We start from the raw sequence: 13,108 nt of genomic DNA, 5'->3' as shown, positions 1-13,108 counted from the left end.
TAATAAGGCAAATGTGTGTGCACGCACACACACAGTATTTAATACTATAAAAAGAGACAAAATAAAAATCTACACCCAGTAGAATTTACCATATATTGCCTAATATATATATATATATATATATATACACACACACACACACACACACACACACACACACACACACACACACACACATACATACATACATACACACACACACCATACATACATACACACTGATTTCTTCTTTTTTTGCATGTTTGTCACACTTTAATGTTTCAGATCATCAAACTAATTTAAATATTAGTAAAAGATAACACAAGTGAACACAACATGCAGTTTTTAAATGAAGGTTTTAATTAACGAGGGAAAACAAAATCCAAAACTACATGGCCCTGTGTGAAAAAGTGTTTGGGTAGGCCACTCTTAGTAGCAACAACTAATAACTTGCAATGAGTCTGTTATAGCGCTGTGGAGGAATTTTGGTCACTCATATATACACACACCACTATATATATAAATAATTAGAGGTGTAATAGTACACAAAATTAATGGTTTAGAACGTACCTCGGTTTGGTACAATTTCAGGACGGTTAGGGAGAGGAAATGCAAACCATAACATTGCTTATTGTTTTTTATTAAGGCAGTTTATTATTATTAACATTTGTAAACATCAGTTTACATTTTTTAAACAATTTAAAATAAAATGCCTGCTTGGCTAAATAATATATAAAATAATGTTTAGTGGTAAATAATGGTGATATTTTATAAAGATAAAAAATCCATAAAAAATAAAATAGGATAAGTCAAATTAATGCAATACATGTTTTTAGTAGATATGTTGATTTTTTTTGCATACTCTGGCAAATGTCTTTAATCATTCCTTCCATCCTTCTTTTATTCACTCCCTCGAAATGCGGAACTGTCAGGATTTTTTTCTTTGAAGAGAAATTCTGGAAGCAAACACTAAAGATTCTATATTGTGGGACTGTCATAAAACCAGAAGTTGCTGTGATTTTGCAAAGGCGCAAAGCAACGCACTACAAATCGTATTTCTGGTACAAAGTGAGTAGCCACAGTGACAGTGTGCTGACTCCAGTTTCTTTTTTCATACCTCTGGCATTGTTGTGCATGTTTTCAAGTTTAATAATAATACAAATGTGCTCAAAGTTCAAGGCGGAGACTAAACAAACTTGCGGTCCGCCACATAATACGTTCCCGTGGGAACTTAGATTTGAACGATGTTCTGCACGTAAAAAGTGTTACATTTTGTATTATACTGAACACATCTTTTTTTTGTTATTAGGAGATTATACAAATAAACGTAGACCCTTTCCCTGTTAGCCTTACAGTACTACTTGTAGTCTTCTGCCTTGCTCGCTGTTAGCTTCGTAAACTAGCACAAGTCTATGATGTGTGAGATCCAGAAAAGGATACACCAGCTGTAGATTGAAAAAGCCACACAAAGAGAAGAAATGGGTTAATGGGCTGAAAACGGCACACTATTAGGAAAAAAAAATGGACATTTCACGAAATAGATTAAAACTAAAGTAACAAGCCTGTTTTGAAAATGTACAATGTAGAAAGAACAGATAAATGTGTCAAAAGTGTATGATTGAAAGGAAGAATTTGTCTAAAAAATAAATAGTAAAGTACTAATACCAGAAAAATCTCCTTAAGTACAGTAACATAAGTGTTTGTACTTCCCACCTCTGTTTTGATGTCACAAAGTAAAAGTCATCTCAAACTGGTTTAAACATATCATTAAACTGGTCAACAAAATCTAAATCCAATAGAACAAATTTGGATGTGGGTAGAGACTTAAAAGGCACTTTTATAAGTTGCTTTTGGAAAATGGTGGCATAAATATAAAAGGAAATGAGATTCACAGCACCTGAAAAACCTATGTTAAGTGCAAGATGCAATCACAGACCTGAATGCTAATGTTTACTACATCTTGTGGAATCCATACCATAATCCACACCATCCATACCAGCTTTTGTTTTGAGAGTAAAGGTAGGCTCAACCTTTAATTTTTTAAAATAGTACTAGGGAATACAGCAGGAATATTAACACTATAGTTTAACACCATTAAATTATGGATTAATACCATATTATATTCTCAAAAAATATCCAATATTTAAATGCTATATCCCAGGCAAACTGAGATCCACACACACAAAATGTATAAAGAATCAGTTTATGATCACATCTTAGCATAAAACCAAATTGAAACAAAAATAAAACCAAATTGAAACACCAACTGCAGTCTCTGAAAATACTGAATATAGCCCAATGGAAACAAACAAATATCTCTCTCTCTCTCTCTCTCTCTCTCTCTCTCTCTCTCTCTCACACACTCACACACACACACACACACACACACACACACACACCATTTTCTCCATTCTCCTGTAGTTTTGAACACACAAAAATCTTTACATTTACCTCAAAAGCATGCAACCAGTTTGGGTTTGTTTTCACCTAAATCTGGTTTAAAATAACTTTCTGTACTTGTATTTCTCCACTTCTATTTCTGTGCTAAAGTTACTGTTATTGCAATCATATTCCCATAATATGAGCATGTCTGCACAGATGCAGGGTAAAATCTGGTGTGCTTATTAAACCTGCGTTTACATATCTGAGTTGACTGCGGGTACAGACTTGCATGCCTGTGTATTCCATCATGCACACACAGTCCACAATTGTAGACTTTTACAATCTACATAGTGTTTAGTCTATTTGTGTGCCCATGTAAATAAAGGGTCAGTAAAACTGCAAAAACTTAAATCGATTTTTTTTCTTTTACATAGCGGCTCAATGACATTTCACAGAATTGTACACTTTTATTGTAACAGCAACTGCACACACGTTCAAGAATAATGGGGAAATACACTATAAGACAAGAAATCTCTGGCCACAATGCTTGAATATTTATTGCAATAATAAAAATTGGTTCATTTTAATTTTTTTTTTACCGAATTCAAACAAAATCTTTACTTGAGTCAATTATCAGTTATCAGTGGTGGGCGGTCAGGGCCAGCAAAGCCTTCTCTGCTGTCCTAAACACTATCAGACCTGACTACACTGACCTACATTTACAACCTAAATTCTAATATAGCTCTATGAAATTGTATTAATTTATTCCAAACAGTTTATTCTCTTCATTTCGTAGTGTTCCTCTTGGCTGCACTGCTTCCAGTACGTGTATGTGAATGTCAGATTCTTTGTCCAATCAGATTTCAGACTCTATGTGCTGCCATGTCCATCTAATCTGCCCAGGGCCTTCAAAGTCTGTACTGCTGGCTTTTTACCATAGTCTTCTTGAGAAAAAGCTCTGTTTCTTAAACCAATCAGATTTTATATTTGCCTCACAGGGCCAGCTAGCGTGCTGCACACATTAATACATCTGAGTTAGACTTTTTTATGCCTACAGAGGAAGATAAATTGATTTGGTCTCGGACATACTTAAAAATATATTTTTAAGAAAAGCTAGACATGCTGAGGAGGTCGGCCAACCCCAGTCTGCATCTCAGGTGAGTAGGTTGTATTTTATTTTATTTAAATATTAATTATGAACTGTGACGTGATACTGGTGTTATTAAGAGGTGGATTAATTTGGGTAAGTCTCCACTGAAGGCTCAGGTACCAAATGCACGGCCCGCCACTGGTTATAATGGTTACTAGTGAGTAAATTTAAATCTATTTGTTCTCAATATTATTTTTCTTTAAAATACTTTAAAGTTTCGTTTGACTGTTCTGTTTACAACTTGCTTTAATGTGCAACAAGATCATGTAACTGAAGCTTGAACAGAATAAGCCCAAACAGCACTCGTGGCACAAAAGTTATGTTATACACAAATGGCACAAATTGAGTTTTGTTTAGTTAGCCATTGCATAATTCTTTCAAAGTGGGTTTCAGAAAATACAAGAGCAGTTGGTTGGAGATGCTGAAGTTACATACCCTATAGCCTAAGGTTGTAGAGTTTAAGACAGTGATGTCCAATTTTTTACACAAAGAGCCACTGTGGATGCAGGTTTTCATTCCCACACTGGCCCTTTGTGGAAAAGATTGAATGCCCCTGGTTTAACCAATCCTTTGATTAATCCCAGAACACTAAAATGTTTTTTATCAGATTAGGGTGCAAACGTGCTTCCAGCGTATGCTGTAATACAGTGGTGTGCTGATTTCTTATTTTTTTGCACGTTTGTCACACTTTAATGTTTTAATCCATCAAACTAATTTTAATATTAGTAAAAGATAACACAAGTAAACACAACATGCAGATTTTAAATTAAGGTTTTTATTATTGAGGAAAACAAAATTGAAAACTACATGACCCTGTGTGAAAAAGGGTTTGCCCCCGTTAACTGTGATTTAGCACACCTGAGTTCAATTTCTCTCACCACACCAAGACATGATTAGCTGTTCACAATCAAGAAATCTTTTTAATAGGACCTGCCTGACAAAGTAAAGTAGACCAAAATATCATCAAAAGCTAGACATCATGCCGAGATCCAAAGAATTCCAGAAACAAATGAAAAAGAAAGTAATTGAGCTCTATCAGTCTGGTAAAGGTTATAAAGCCATTTCTAAAGCTTTGGGACTCCAGTGAACCACAGTGAGAGCAATTATTCACAAATGGCAAATATCACGGAACAGTGGAGAAGCTTTCAAGGAGTGGCCAGCTGACCAAAGTTACCCCAAGAGCACAGCGACGACTCATCCAAGAGGTCACAAAAGACCCCACAACAACATCCAAAAATCTGCAGGCCTCACTGGCCTCAGTGAAGGTCAGTGTTCATGACTCCATCATAAGAAAGAGACGGGGCAAAAATGGTCTGCATGACAGAGTTCCAATATGAAAACTGCTGCTGAGGAAAAAGAACATAAAGGCTCATCTCAGATCCCCAAGACTTTTGGGAAAATACACTGTGGACTGACAAGACAAAAGTTGAACTTTTTGGAAGTTGTGTGTTATTAGGTTTAGGGGCAAACCCTTTTTCACACAGGGCCATGTAGTTTTGGATTTTGTTTTCCCTCAATAATAAAAACCTTCATTTAAAAACTGCATGTTGTGTTCACTTGTGTAAAAGAGATACAAAAGGTAAAATATGACTTTTGAGTAATATTGAGTGATGATATTGAGTAAAAGTACAAAAGTATTTCCCTTCAAATGTACTTAAGTATCCAAAGTACTATGATTTATTATGGTTATAATGTTCTTATCATTTTTATCACAAAACTTTTTGCTTAATCAACAGTTTATGTGAATGCTAATGTTACATTTAGCACACCAAACTATTAATAGAATGATATAAGTTAAACACTGATTGATATCTAATAGATTATCATGAGCCCGAAACCTTTAAAAAACCGTTAAAAAAAGAAAAACATGTAAATAAGGCCACGGGAGCTGTAGTGAGTTAACATCGAGTTGTTTCCATCATTTATTCCTCTCAAAATGTTGTTTGCTGTTGAACTGACTCTGAACTGTATGTTCACACCAAGTTGACACCACCAAGCAGCAATGGTGGTTCTAGCTTGAATGACACTCTGGGTGAACAACGCCATGACCCAAATTCTCCACAATTGATTAGTTTCAGCTTTGAGAAGCTTCTATCTGCTTCAGCTACCATCACTTGAGTAAAACATTCTCAGAGCAGCCCACAAATTTGGAGACATTTAATGTATAAATAAACATCCTAAATGCATATATTATGCAATTAAATACCCATGTCATTGTGCACAATTTATCAAACTCTCAGAACCAAGAACCAAACAACTCCTTGGCTAATTGTAGCCATAAGATTCATACAACATTTATATCCTTGTCATATACAGTATGTCTTTTGAATTTTAAGCCTTTAAAGCTGCATTGGAGATTCTGCTTACTAAACTGAGTCAGGACATTTTTAGTACAATCACAGAAAACCTTTAGGACATCACCTATAAGTGCCAGTTTAACTACAATCCAACTAGACTAGTTACAGTAAGTTGTAAATGTTTTGTTGCTACACACATTATCATAAACTACATACTATAAATTATGTTATGCAGCTTAATGAAATATTGTTGCTCTAAGTAAAAGCATAGCAGGCAACAGCATAATCTAAGTGATATACAGCTATTAGCTATTATTATTATTATTATTATTATTATATTAGCTGTTATTAGTTATTTAATTATATGAATTAGCTTTTATTATCCTCATAATGAGCTGCAAACACTCCTTTATCTTTTGCACATTTCCCCCTATTCAAGCTGAAATTAAAACAAGTTTAAAACAGTGCGAGTCAGAAGTTTCATCCATCATTTATTTGTCTCAAAATGTTCTGCTTGCTGTTGAACTGATGCTGAACTGTATGTTGGTGATAAATACATACCACCAAGTAAGAATCAAAACAAGTTAAAAACAACGCAGGCTCTACCCTGATTGGTGGCTTGCTGCATGCTTGGCCAGTTATGTTTTTATCCACTCATTCATAATAAAGATGTTAAAGCTAAAGTTAGAGTAAAAAGTTTCCCCAAATGGAAATACTTCGGTAAAGTACAGATACGTGAAACAGCTACTTGAATACAGTAACACATTATATTCACTTCGTTTATGTCCATCACTGTTGTGGTCAGACCATGCCTGTTAAAGTTTATCGTTATGGATATAATTACCCTGCCTTAACCTTGACTCCTGCTGTGTTTTATGGTCACAATTCCTGGATTGTACTTAATCATAAGCAACACAATATTTTCACACACTTGTGCATGTTAATAAACTTTCAGAAACACAAGTACTACACTGACTACACATTTGCACATCATTGAAGCGGTACCATAAAAGAGACTTAATACCTTTAATATTTTTGTACCTTTGTACTATTATTATGGATATTCCTAAATCACCTGAGCACAATTTAAATGAATGATTTCTAGAAAAAAAAGCCCATCTTACCCAAAAAGCCATAAAAACAAAGACAAAGCTTTTAGACCAATGTTGCTCTTGTAATATGCAAATAAATGCTTCTTGTTTCTTTTCCTTCATAAAACAGCAGAGCTGCCTGGACTGCCTACAAAGTCACAAGACTACAAACATTTGAACAATAAGAGTTTAATCCTCTTACCAACACACAGGGAAGACAACATTCAAAGTAACCAGGAGAATGGAAATGTATATGTGAAAATGTATATGGAAATTATAATGTGAAAGGTTAAGTAACAACAACTTTGTATTTTTTCCTAAACGACAGAAACAACAAATAGAACATTCCTAACCTGATACTAATTTTTTACATTATATTTGAAATGTATGTATGTATGTATTTCTTTCGGCTTCTCCCGTTAGGGGTCGCCACAGCGGATCCTCCGCACGTTTTTGATTTGGCACATGTTTTACGCTGGATGCCCTTCCTAACGCAACCCTCCCCAATTTATCCGGGCTTGGGACCAGCACTGAAAGTGGCTGGGGATGGTTCCCTGACCGGGAATCGAACCCGGGTCGCAGCGGTGAGAGCGCTGCATCTTAGACCACTAGACCACCAGGGGACCTTACATTATATTTGAAATATAGCCACATATTTCAAATGACCTCACACATACTTTCTCAACCTGCAATATGAAATCTCCTAATGATTTGTCCTTATATTCAGTGAATTAGGTCAGAATCATCATCATAACCACTTTTAGAGCAATTTGATTTCGATTCTGGACCTCTGGACCCCACAGTCAATAGACATGAGCAACCATTAAACAAAAGTATATTGATCAAGGCTAGCACTCACCCTGGAGTCTCCACTGCTGGGCCGTGTTGCATGGCTGAAGGCATGTGCTGTGTCCTTGTGGTAAACCTTTAAACACGACTGATCTGTGATGCTCCTAGAAAAGGAGAGATCCAAACATGACCATCAGACCGCGGGCGAGTGTGGTCATAATTTCAGCTCTTGAACTTAGTTACTGCAGGATAAATTAGGTTAGAAGGGAGATCCTTGCAAGAAAGAGAAGAAAACCTGTGCGAGAGGAGAGACAACATTTCATCAGGCACAGAACAAAAAGACTTTGTCAAAAGTGGAATCCATAAGTCCTACTGCTTTCACTTCTGCCTATCCATCTGGTCTTGTCTGTGTTATGAAGTAAACTACCACTACAGTGTCTGAGTGACAGCACACAAAACTCTATTATAAAGTAATTAGGTGTGTGCATGTGGCTTGTATCTTATTTCTGATCAATGTGTGTGTGTGTGTGTGTGTGTGTGTGTGTGTGTGTGTGTGTGTGTGAGTGTGAGAGAGAGAGAGAGAGAGAGAGAGAGAGAGAGATAGATATTTGTTTGAGATAGAGAGTGTTTATGTGGTATGTTCTAGTTTTATGACCATAACCTAATATCACTATATAAGAGAAAGAGAGACAAGGAAGATAATTATAAAGTTCAGCTTACATCACTATGGCTTTACTGTATAAGACAGGAGGTGGTTATCAGCTCATTTAATATCTCTGTCAATATATCGATTGATTCCCAGTATGTTTTGGGTTTGTTTTGCAGCCATTGGCACAGGAAAGTAGAAAGAAGCATAGATACCATAAACACCATACCATTTGTAAATAAGCTAAAGATTAAAAGAAGATGCCTTCCATAAAAGGATCATCATCAAATCCTAAATACAACACAAAATCTAAGTTGGTCTGGCCCAGGCACAAGAGGAGGATTTTGACACTGGTGGACAATGTAATTGTTAAACTGTAAAAAACGATAAAAAAAATAAATAAAAAAAACCCCGATTTACCAGTATACAATACAAACCACCGTCCATTCTCCATACAAACCTTTATTATATTCTCCAACATTATAAACACACAGATCGCTCAAAAAAAAAAAAAAAACAGCGGCTGCACAGTGCCGTCTCACATTTAGTCCACATGTGGAAAGAAAGACAAAAAAAACCATAACTAAGTGTCTGAAAACTTATGACCATCAGGCTGAAGTAATCCGCACAAACACACAAAGCAAAGTGTCCGAAAAAACGTCCGCGATGCCGAGGGGGAGATAAGCCGAGCGAGAAAGAGAGAGAGAGTTTGTAAATGGAAAAATAGGGAAATAAAAAAATACCGCGACCGGCGGCACGGCACGAAGCCGGAAAAAAACCCCGGAAGATCCAAAACCGAACCCGAAACAAAAAAACGAGGGACAGAAAAGTCTCAAACGTCTCGAACGGCCGAAGGGGGCGTGGCAGGTGCTTTCTCGTCCGCTTTCTCTGAAGCTCCCGGCTTCAACTCCTTACCGAGAGAGCCGTGCTCCTTACCGGCGCGCGTCGCTCCTTACCGCTCGGTAAGGAGCACGGCTCTCTCGGTAAGGAGTGACGCGCGCGCGCTCGGTAAGGAGTTGAAGCCGGGAGCGCCGCGCTCCCGTTCATCGCATAACATTTAACAAAAAAATGCATATGTGCACTTACTAACAGCAGAGATTCACCAGTATACAATACAAACACCTGTAGTGTCTGTAAGGTTTGATTTTTCCGCCACTTTCGTGAGTTCTTCTGCGGCTGCACAGTGCCGATCGACATAACTGACGTTAAAATTTCTAATTTTTCCCCCTTGTGATCGAGATATTAGGGTTCGGCGACATAAAAAAAGTCGACGTAACCGAAAAAAATGCGTAGAAAAAGCGAGAATTTGGCGGTTCCACTTCAAAAACGTCGACTTAATAGGGTTGTCGAGTTAACCGAGGGCGAGATAACCGGGTTCCACTGTGTATATATATATATATATATATATATATATATATATATATATATATATATATATATAAACATGCAAGATGCTTTCTAAAAATCTGGTCATCTGTAGACACACACAGACACACAAAAAAGAAACTAGAGTTAGCGCAGTGTCACTGTGGCTTGTAGTGCGTTGTTTTGCACATGCAGGCAATAGCTTCCGGTTTTACGACAGTAAATCCAAAATATGGATTCTCTTGACAATTTTGCATCTCAAGGGAGTATCTGTATTACCCAAATGGGGTCTAACAAATTTTAAATATATACATTTCCATTTATTTAATTTAGTCCACTTAATTTGTGGCAATTTTATCAATCACTTAATTTGTGATCAATGAAAAAAAAGGCAATTTTATTTTAATAAAATATTATAAAATATCCTTTTATAAAATTATTAAACCAAGCAGGCATTTTATTAAAACTTATTTTAAAAATGTAAACTGGTGATGTTCACAAATGTTAATTTAATTAACTATGTTATTAAAAAAAAAAAACTATTATAATAAAGTAACCCAGACATTAGGGTTGCACAAGCCAGTGCACTCTCAAACCAAGGCTATGCCACCATGATCTTTTTTTTTTCTCCTGGAAACCCTACTAAGCAAACCATAATTGTTCAGTCTTTTTTATAATTGTACAGTCATGAACTTTTACACCGAACATGCTGACTGAGGCCTGTAGAAACATATACAATAGATATATAAAATATAAATAATAATTAATTAATAATATGTACATTGACACCTTTTGTTTCACAATTATGATCTTTCACACCTGTATTGATTCAATGGTGTTGATTCCTAATCAGTAACTAATGATAGCAAATAATAAAGATTACTGTAGAGGGCAGATGTTTTTCTTACAAAGCCACACAGCTATGAAACAGCTTCTTTAATTAGTGTCAGTAAAAACCAAGAGTGTGTCTGAATCTAAATAGTGAAAACCTCTTTGCCTCACCAGACATTTGGTTAAGTAGATTTAATATTTAACTCTTAAAAAAATATATTTAGATTTGGAGTTCCAAATAGCTGCTGTCAGAATGTCTTTTGTTTAAACCACTTTGTACATAAAATTAACCTGAATAAGTCGAAGCACAAGCAGTGTGAGCATTTTAAATTTTGCTATTATAGTATACCATGTTGTAGTTTAAAAGATCACATCCATAACACATACCTGACATCCATCAGTTCATAGTACATGTTTCTGATGTCATCTTTGACGTAAATGGCTGTGCTAGGCGACTCGAGCATTTTCATGCTGAGCTGCTGTGGAAACGCACTGACGAACAACGCTTGCACTGTGTCTACTGTTGTGATCTCATTGGGCATCCGGATTTGCTTTGTGTCATCACCATACTGCAGGTACAGCACACCTACAACAGGTGGAGAGTGAGCAAGAAAGACAGAAATCTACTTTAATGAATGGATATATGAAATATACTATAAATGATAAATGCGTCTATCAGCATTTATCAGAGGCCCTGCTCCTGAATGACTTAGAGTCTCTAACATCACATCCTCGTGCTAGTTTACCAAGATGACGTTATTTGAAGAATTACAACAAAATATTTTATATAATTGCAATTAATTATTGAATATATAAAATAAAATAAATAAAAGCAAAAATGCATTTAGACAAAGAAAGATTGATCATTTAGCTATGACAAAAGGAAATGTATAAATGGAGGCAGAAGCCATAATTAAATGCATATCAATGTTTCTATAGTGAATCAGGTGAACATTTCAATGTTTAGATCACATGATACCATGATATGAGCTTACACTGAGCTGAGCTGAAAGTAAGGACAGAAAGAAAGGAAAAAAAAAGGAAAAAATAAACAAGATGTGTGCATTGAAAAAACATTCATTATCTATATGTATGTTATTCATTACACATTTATTTCTGAATATATTATATATATTATTTATCATGTATTTAATGGTATTAAATCATTACAAGGCAGCAAAGTGTGTGAAAGTTGTATTGCTATGCCCAGCTGTGTGAACAGTTTTTCCCCCTCAAGTTTTCCCATTATTGTTGTCTATAATCTATACAGAATATTATATACAATTTGTGGATATTTGACACAATTGTGTGCTTTTTGAACTTCCATCCCAGATTCCAAACCGATTTAGTCACTAAATTTTGAGTTTTTGCAGGTCATGAGTTTACAGTCTTTTAAAAAGCTTGGAGGAGTCCAATCATTGGCTTCTGATTGAGCAAGTATCATAATTTGGCATTAATAGGAGCATATAAAAGGTAAAAGGGACTCGAGATACAGTGGGGTTTTTTTTGCACAAAATAGCATGAAACAACCTAAAATCTCAAAACAAAAAATTATTTGGAGATAATAATATAAAGATATTGATTGCAGAAGATATAGAAAAAAGAAAACACACTACATTATTCATAAAACAGGCACAAATTTAATCTCATAGATAAATGAAGAATGGCTTTATATAGTTTATTGTTTCAACTTAATCTTAATACCAAAGCATTTGGGGGCATTAGGTACAATAAATATCTGCTCTAATGCCTGAAATGCTGTTGCACATTAAAGTACCTCCTATTTTGAAACTGGCATTTAAAAAGTCAGAATCAGGTCTGTGGGTGATCATCAGTCTTTAGAAAGAAGTCTGCCCTGGTTTCTTTTAGCTGATGAGGAATTTAAATACATTTTAAAATATAATTAAAAACATCCTATAAGCAAAAAAAAATAACCACTGTACAATGAAGCAAAAATATTTGATTTTTTTTTTTTTTAATAATTGGAGCTTTGCACAAAAGTTCAAGTTAGCCTATTCTTAACCCTAAACATACCATAAAGAAATTACATTTTGTCAAATTTTGTAAATATGAAAAAAAAAGACTATTTTTTACAAACTGTCAGTGAAGAATATGATGTGATTTAGTGAGCCTAACACTGAATGTAAAATGAATAAATATTTATATTTGTTCATCCTATAACTGATGTAATCATATTCTAAATGTACTTCCTGTAGTAACTATCAAATATGCATCATAAAAATATGCTTTTTCTTAAGCATAGACTTCTTATTAGATAATATAAAAAAAATAAAACTGAAAAAAACATAATTCTAAATGAATTATGCAGACACAGACATTGGAGAGGATTCTATTCAGCAAGAAAGTCCCTGTAGCTTCAGTGTATTCCTGCTGTCTCTGTAAATGAGAAACAAATGTTCGGCACATCCAAATTGGGATATTGTTTAAAGAGACAGGCTTAGACAGAAGATTTACTCCAGATCTTATCACAGACGCATCCGAAATACAGCTTTAAATCATTTTTAACAGATAGATAGAAAAAAGGTCTACAGCCCAATAGCTGAACAAACTTCTATAG

The 13,108-nt window shown here is 35.2% G+C and overlaps 1 protein-coding gene across 15 annotated transcripts in view; it reads right to left on the bottom strand.

Annotated features, from left to right (window-relative positions):
• Window positions 1-13,108, bottom strand: part of si:ch211-285f17.1 (sickle tail protein) — a 76,321-nt gene that overhangs the window by 28,347 nt on the left and 34,866 nt on the right. For all 15 annotated transcript variants that reach the window (XM_046848628.1, XM_046848625.1, XM_046848640.1 and 12 more), the window contains 2 exons: window positions 10,918-11,116; window positions 7,759-7,852 (listed from right to left, as the gene is read on the bottom strand). In XM_046848628.1, coding sequence (XP_046704584.1) covers window positions 7,759-7,852; window positions 10,918-11,116 — 293 coding nt within the window. The remainder of the gene's footprint in view (window positions 1-7,758; window positions 7,853-10,917; window positions 11,117-13,108) is intronic.

Source organism: Silurus meridionalis, chromosome 4 (assembly GCF_014805685.1).
Source record: "Silurus meridionalis isolate SWU-2019-XX chromosome 4, ASM1480568v1, whole genome shotgun sequence".
Lineage (NCBI taxonomy): Eukaryota > Metazoa > Chordata > Actinopteri > Siluriformes > Siluridae > Silurus > Silurus meridionalis.
Note: the sequence above shows the minus strand (reverse complement) of the source record. Positions and strands in the feature narration are given on the sequence as shown.